Below are 8121 nucleotides of genomic sequence, written 5' to 3'. Positions count from 1 at the left end.
GCTAGTTTATTTGTTTATAATATGGTACACTCGATTGCATGTTATTAGAAACTATGGTTACTATCACATAGATTACTATGTCAAATCGACAGAGGTCCAAAAAGGATGATTTCAAAAAAATAAATTAAAAAAAATCAAGCAATTGCTAATAATAATAAAGGCCTAACGAACCCGAAGGTACGATGCCGATACCACCAAACGTCTCTGCATACATCCTTCCAGTGATGCCCCTCCATACCCAATTCCACTAAATCAGTTTTAACGCAATCCTCCCATCTACGTTTCGGTCTACCCCTAGGACGTTTTCCCGTTGGTTCTGTGTTTATTAACATTTTAGTGATCCGCTCGTTACTAAGCCCTACAACCTTACACACCCATCTTATACGCCGCAATGCTATAACATGAATTATATTTACCGGGTGTATATCCCTTAATTCAGCGTTGTGTAATCTTCTAAAGTCTCCCGTTAATTCACCCTTTTTCGACTCGATTATTTTGCGGAATACTTTATTTTCGAAAACCTTAAGACACTGTTCATCCCTTAGTGAAAGATGTCACGTCTCATATATTCATATATATTTTTACCTAATTAAGGAGACCCAATTTATGAGGCTGGGTGGACCCCAGGAGGGCTCCAGAACCCACAATATTACATAATGTAATAAATAATTAAATTATACATTGTATTGTTGTTAATATTCTAATTTAATATACTCATAAATATTTACCAAGTTTTTATTTTGAAAATATTAGTTGGTAAGTAATAAATATTTAAAAAAATAACAAGGAGAAACGGGGTAAAAAATTTAAGTTTTCTGGAGAGAAACAATAAGAAACTTAATATGGAACTTTAAAAAATATGATTATTTGTTTAAAATAATTATTACTGCTATTTTCTTTCAAGGATATTGTTCATTGTTATGGGATATTAATGCATAAAAACCGCTTTCAATCAATCAGAAAATGTTTTTCAGTTATACACACGAATACAGACTGCTGTAGGAGTTGGAGTAATCAAATATTGATCAATGCCCTTACCTTAAAGACATAATTTCGTTAAAAGTGTTTGAGCTCTTTAAGTAAGTTTTAGGCTGTACAGATCCAATAATCCTGGCATTCGTTTATTATTTATAATAAATTTATAACAGTAAAAGTATGTCTTCTACGTAACAATGACAGAAATTGAAAGGAATTGTTTATCCTGGCACGCTGGCTATATTCTGTTTGTTTCTGCATTCTCAAATTTTTTTATTATAATTAATTTAGTGGCTCTTCCTCTTATCTATTTGATTTTGCATTTTATCTAAACAATTTATTATAATATGTTATTTACGTTTTGTTTACTGCCTATTCATGAAAAAAAAAAAATTACCAGCAGATCAAATGGAATGTATAGGATTGATTAAAATGTTTTTATAGTGAAAGAAAGATATTTTATCATATTAATCAGTTGTAAACATTTTACTTTTTCGAAGATATTAGTGCCTATTTGCTTAAAATTATCTATTTGTTCTAATTATCCTTACTGTCTAGTCACCATTATTGGTGTGATTTAAAATTTAATTTTAAAAAGGAAGTGTAAAATAAGTAAATCTTTGAAAACTAACATTCAAATATATTCGAAAGAAAAAAATCCAATAAAAAAGGATCCAACTGGTTTTATTAATAGCAATTGGTTTATTAATAATTAACTTGCAAAATAAATTTCTACCTTCTGGCTCGGATTGGTTGGAATACTAATTCCTTTTTACCCTAGAACGTAATGTATAGAAGCTTATAGCTTTTTAAAAGAATATCCAATAAAATGTAACAACAATGTTACTAGAGGATAATGGACTACTGGAGATAACTAAAAAACATAGGCCAGATGAAATAAAAAATAATGCTTGTAGGGGATATTGGAAAATGGAAGGCAGGTGACGACGTTGTAGCTTGGGGAGTTTAATCGTCACCTTAGTAACCTCATGACTGCAAAGTCGCCTGTTCAATTCTTGCTTGGGCGTGTTGACTTTTATTTCGTGGTAGTCCCACGGACTGAAAACTCGACCCTCCCACTGTTGCTTAATTATCTATTTAACAGTTACATATAGGATAACTCCTCCTTACCTCTTCCCTAACATGTCAAAATAACAAGGTTGGGGCTAAAAATTATGGAAGGCAGAGGTTGTAAAATCTTGGAACTGATGAACTGAAGGAAAGAATAAGAATCCACCTATTTGTTTTTTAAATTATATTGTATTACATTTAAGTAAATAATATTCTTTTTTTACAAATAAATTATTTACAATACTTGTATCATATTAATTGTGAAATGTAGTAAATTTAGTATTTATTTTTACTCTTTTTTTATTGTTAATTATTACATATAATGATATATTGAGTGCTCATTTCAGGTAAGTGTGCAGTTTAAAGAATTTTTGCCGAATAAATTAAGGTATGTCTTTCAAAACATTCTAAATTTTGATATTAGATATATTTTATTTCTTTCAAACTGTTAAATGTCAAGAAAACGTACCATAAAATAAAAGTTATTTGAATAGTAGTTAGATGTATGAATTTAAATAGTCTTATATGTTAAAAAAAAAAAAAAAAATACTATTGAATCACAATATGCTTTAACTTTTTTTTTTTTTTAATATTTTAATAACTGCATTCAATGCGTGTTAATATTATTTTATTTTAAAAAAAGTGGAGTTAATTAACTGCCTAATTTTTGGCTGAGGTGAAATTGATGAGATATGTATTATTTTTTTCAAAAATCGAGGAAATTTATTTGAGAGGTGTACAAACACCTTGTGCACACTTCTTGATAAAATAGGTACCACAATTATTGCTAATAATAATGGTGATAGTGTAGTCTTTAAAATAACTGCAGAGTTTTAGCATATCATCTTATGCACCCTAGCCATCATTTTGGAGAAATTTCTGATTGTGTGAGAACAGAATCTTTCTTCATAAAAGCATATCAAGATTAACAAAATAGGATAATTTTCTGTACAAACCATTATTAATACTCATTAATTTAAAATTACTGTTATACTCCAGTATAGCTTTTCAAAATCTTATTACAAAACAGTAATCACTGTTTTTAAACGAGGCGTGGCCATCACGTGTACTATTATACGAAGCACCGGTTCCTTCTAACGGACTTTTTGAAATCTATTTGATTTGTAATTGTTTTGTTTTTCTGTTTCTAATATTATTAATATGATAAATCAATCGGTATATTGCTTATAATGTTAAACCTTTTATCTGAGACTCCGACGCTTTATATTTAAAAATAAGATCTCTTGGAATTACGATTTTGGTATGAACGTATTCAATTTCTCGACTTTTACCTTACATAGTTAAGAACATTTACATGCCCTAACATTATTATTTTAACTTTTTTTTTGTATAAACTATCATAACAATGAGAGTTAATAGTCCCATGCAAAAGACACCCCTGACTACTTACAGCGGTATAACTATTCACTAATTATTAAAAATAAAGTTTCAAACAAAATAACAATTCAAACAAAAAATTCAGAGAGTTATACAAAAAAAATAAATAAAAATAATAATAGTTATCATTATTATTAAAATAAAACATCAAAGATAAAAAATATATAAAATAATAATTGATTTACAATGAAAAAAATTGAGAAAAAAGATGAGGAAAGAAAAAATAATATTTTCTTAGTTATATCTTCTACTGGAAGAGTTTCAAATCTAATTAGAACTTGTGAATGAAAAAACTCTTTTTATCATTAATAAATGATAACAACGTTGTCGTCGGGTTGTCACCCCATCTACAGGTCTCTAAAAAAATTCTCTAATACAAACCATGCATACAACAATTACAATATCTCTCAATTTATTATTAAATAATTTTTTTTTTTTATAAAACAACTACCTGATTAAACATCTATATATACCTTATGATTTCTCCTTATTAGTCTAATATTGCTAATAACAACATATTATTGTCACAAATATAAAAAAAAAAAAATTAAATAAGGAGATATAACTAACTTCCTGAAATAAGTTATCTTTATCATTCATAAGAAATAGATTAAAGTCAAGCCAATATTCTCCTACCTCAAATGATTTTTTTTATATTTGTGATAATAATATGTTGTTATTAGGAATACTAGGCTAATAAGAAGAATACATAATGTCATTATATATAGATGTTTAATCAGGTAATTGTTTTATAAAAAAAATTTAATAAGAAATTGTGACATATAGTAATTTTTGTATACATACCATAGTATTTGAGAATTTGTTTAAGAGACCGGAAGATGGGGTGACAACCCCGAAACGTTTTTATCATTTATTAATGATATAAAATAAATAGTTAAAACAAGGAAGATAGTTTTTTCATTTATAAATTATAAATAAACGAATTAAGAATTTATTACAGGATTTATTCCAGCAACTTGGACTTCAGTCTTCGAGTTGAGGTTGAATTTTCAACGTTGTAAGCCATAGAACCTTTAACGGTTGGTTGTTAGGATTAGAGTTTTTGATAAAGTCATCTATCGGTTCCATTTGTAGTGTGCAGTGTAATATGTTTTTTCTAATAAATAAAGGTGCATCTATAGGGATTCTAAAATCGTTGTTTTGGAAATTTTGTTTTTTTTTCCTTTTCATGGAGGATGGTGCCCCACATATTACAACCGTATGTCTGTAATGACCCTATTGTTTTGCAAATGAGTTTGTTTGTTCCTGATTTTAATCTAGATTTTCTATTGACGACTGGACACAACCTTACAAACCTTGCCAAGGTTTGGGTTAGCTTAATGTTCATGTGATAATTCCAGGTATTCATATGGCTTCAATCAAATTATACTGAAAAAAAAATTAATTAATACTAGTAGTTTAAACATTATTTTTGTTTTATTTAAATAATCCATTGAAATTAAATTATGGCTTCTATAATCTCGTTTTGTATGTGATAACCCTGACTGCTGTTAATGACTTGTTTCGTTACAACGCGATGTGAATGAAACTGATTTTCTGTTATGGGACGTGAGGACAGCCAAACTTTCGTCCAGTTATTAGCTATTGTGTAACGCTTATGAGCAACTCCTCTGCGTAATTTCCTCTTCATCCGTAATTCATTCCTATCAATTATAAAGCTATTTTTTTTCCACGTGGATCTTGTTCATGTATTGACCAATGTAGTCAGAGTAAGGGTTGTATTTGATGTCAATTAAGATGTATAGTATAAATCTCAAACTTTTTATTATTGTGTATTTAATTTATTATTTTTTAAAAGCTATTTTGCTTTTCGTTTTCCCTTATTTTTTCTTCTTCTTATTATTTTTTTATTTTATTTGTATATATGGTTGAATACTTACAGGCCTAATATTTATTTCTCGGGAGTGTGGAAAATTGCTTTATTTCCATAAAAGTTTTAAAAATAACAATAAATAAATAATCTGTAAGATCGTAAAGTCCAACGTTTCCGCCGTCATCGAGGACAATACTAAAATTAATTTATCATAGCACCACATTAATTTATTAAAATTTAATTTAACATAGTTAAAATGAATTTTGTTATCACTGTATTATTAATAATTTCTATCCTTCACAATTTGTGCGTTCTACTATCATTAGTAATTTGTTTACATTCATTATTTTTAATGTATTATAGTCGAATCTGGATAAAACTTTAATGAGTGGCTGACACAAACAGTTCAAGAATATGCACCTTATACTTTAGACTTATGTGACAAAAGATTTTCATTTTATACCCAGAATTTTTGTCAAACCTAAGACCAAATGGTTTGAATCCTATTTCCCTTAATTTCGGTAAGAAATTTAACAAATGGTAAATTCCAAAACTGCGTGGAATCGAGGTGCTGTTTTCCTGTACACATCTACGTCATTGTTATTGGGGCAATAGCACCACTAAATAGTTGAGACAATTAAATTTACACTTTTGAATGATTTTTCCGCTTATTATTTATGAAAATGTTATTTTTCATTTGTTGAGTGGGGTGTGTGTTGTGAAGCAATGTTCAAACTAAACAATGTGTTTTATATTAACGTTTGTTAGTATAAATCGCTTTTCAAGTTCAACAGGGTAACATCTCAAAAAATGGTTGTTTTTAGATATGCATGTAATCTTAACAATAAGGGTAGGATCTATAGAATTATTTATTTAACATCTCGAGATTTTTTTTTACTTAGATCATATGATATATGTTTTACTATGATTCTGTGTTTTACTATATATAGATCTTACCCTTATTGATAAAATTACTTGCATATCGCAAAACAACCATTTTTCGAGATGTTGCACTGTTGAACTGGAATAGCGATATTTATAATTTTTTTCGAATCTTTCTTCTTCTTATAATAAATAACAGAGACATGATTAAGAAAAAAAAATTTTTTTTTCATGCAGTATTCTTAAATTAATTCAAAATCTTCCTATTACCATATAGAGAAATAAAAGTAGCTTAACTTCATAAGGAACAAGAATATCATTATTGGCGAACTTATTCTGATTGCACACTGTGTATATGAATTTATTTTATATAGTTTTAAAATAATGACTAGAACATTTATATTACTATTGCTTAAACAAATTAAAACTTTTTGTATGCATTGAATGTGGTCCTGTAAAGTTGCCTGTCTTGACACAATGATATGGTTTCCTAAAAATATATTATTAAAAAAATAAATATTCTTTTAAGATTTCTTCAAAGGATCACTAACCTTTTTCAAATACTAAAATCAACAAAACTATTAGAGCAACGTTCATTGATTTAAGATACAAATTTACGAAACCTCTTAAGATAACCTACTATCAATCATTCCAATGTTCTACAAAGTTATGAAAACTAGTCGAAATTTATATTTCGTTTTCTCTTACATGTATGAAAAAGGAAGAAAAAATACGGGAATATTGTTTTTTTGATTTATTTTTTTTACAAAAGTATAAAAAATTGTTTCCTATGTACACAATGCCATTCAAAAATTAGTAATGATGGTAACCAGAGGATGAACTGGCACCTTCTGAGTGTCCGTGTCCGTAATAAGCTTCAGAGGAGTGTCCGTAATGCTGGGGGTGGACAGCGTGTCCTTTCCTCTCTACGACGGCGTTGAAACCGTTCTTCTTGTCGGCGGTGTAGTGGACGATCCTCTCGGTACCGTCGGGTTCGTAGAGGGAGTAGTAGCCCTTGACGACGTCTCCTTCCCTAGTCTCTTCTTGCTTCTTGACGTCGTGGGTGTGTGGGTCATTGACGCTGTAGTCAAACTTGTAGTGGGGTGGAGCCTTTTAAAAAATAAATTAATAAAATACTTTATATAAATACAATCGGCACATTTTTAGTTTAGATGAGATCATTGGATAGCATCGGCTTCTTGAAAATATTAAAATACTTACGTAATAATCGACATAATGCTCTTCGTGGTGTCCGTACTGGGGTGCTGCAAGGGCGACTCCCACGAAGCAGAGGGCTAAGATTACCTGAGAAGAATATAGAAAACAATATCACATATATGAAATATAACTTGTATATTGTTTGAGTTTCACTTTAAAGTGTAATGTTTTTATATTCGGAATTGTTGTACCTTGTACATGTTAGTTGTTGTGGACCGTTTGATCTGCCTTAGCCATTCTCTGAAGCGCTTATATAGTCACTCGTTCTATCCCTCACACCCCACCCTCTTACTGTCAGGGCCGAGTGTATGCTGTTGTCTAGATTGTATGATCATAAGATTTCTTTAAAAAATAGTTTTCGTTCGTAATAATAGGTAACCCTGATATGGGTCATATATTCTTAAATGTAGCCATTCTTACAATATTAAAAACATAATTAGATTTACCAGAGTTGTTTATAATTGTTGCCATAATGTTAATGATGTATTTTATTGTGATAACATTATTATTTAGGATAGATAATAATATTTTAATATATGATGCGAGTGTTTTTAATTATAATAATACAATTCGTTTTTAAAATAAATTGTCGTTTGGCAATTTCTATTGTGTTTCAATATTTATTTTTACAAAATATATTGAAATAGAAAAATCATAGAAAAAAAACAGAAACAAAAGAAACAGAAAAAAAACCAGAAATATAATAAAGTTAAAAAATATATATAAATAAAAACAAGAATACT

The 8121-nt window shown here is 28.8% G+C and overlaps 2 protein-coding genes across 2 annotated transcripts in view; one reads left to right on the top strand and one right to left on the bottom strand.

The window, feature by feature from the left end:
- Lmpt (Limpet) overlaps positions 1-8121 on the top strand; it is a gene marked incomplete at its 5' end in the record, with an annotated part of 767445 nt that overhangs the window by 56356 nt on the left and 702968 nt on the right.
- LOC106683023 (cuticle protein 19-like) lies at positions 6902-7588 on the bottom strand. Its single transcript, XM_014424226.1, has 3 exons — positions 7570-7588; positions 7382-7465; positions 6902-7270 (listed from the first exon to the last, which is right to left on the bottom strand). Exons 1-3 carry the CDS (start codon positions 7576-7578, stop codon positions 6974-6976), a joined length of 390 nt encoding a protein of 129 aa, XP_014279712.1. The 5' UTR covers positions 7579-7588; the 3' UTR covers positions 6902-6973.

The sequence above is a fragment of the Halyomorpha halys genome, unplaced genomic scaffold, assembly GCF_000696795.3.
Source record: "Halyomorpha halys isolate HHAL.00 unplaced genomic scaffold, Hhal_1.1 Scaffold458.1, whole genome shotgun sequence".
Classification (NCBI taxonomy): domain Eukaryota; kingdom Metazoa; phylum Arthropoda; class Insecta; order Hemiptera; family Pentatomidae; genus Halyomorpha; species Halyomorpha halys.
This window is presented reverse-complemented; position numbering and strand designations above follow the sequence as displayed.

Bases quoted from the DNA above. Each gene is read 5' to 3' on its own strand.
- LOC106683023 (XM_014424226.1), bottom strand. The intron at 7,271-7,381 runs GTAAGTATTTTA...ATTTTTTAAAAG, and splicing joins AGCATTATGTCGATTATTAC to GCTCCACCCCACTACAAGTT.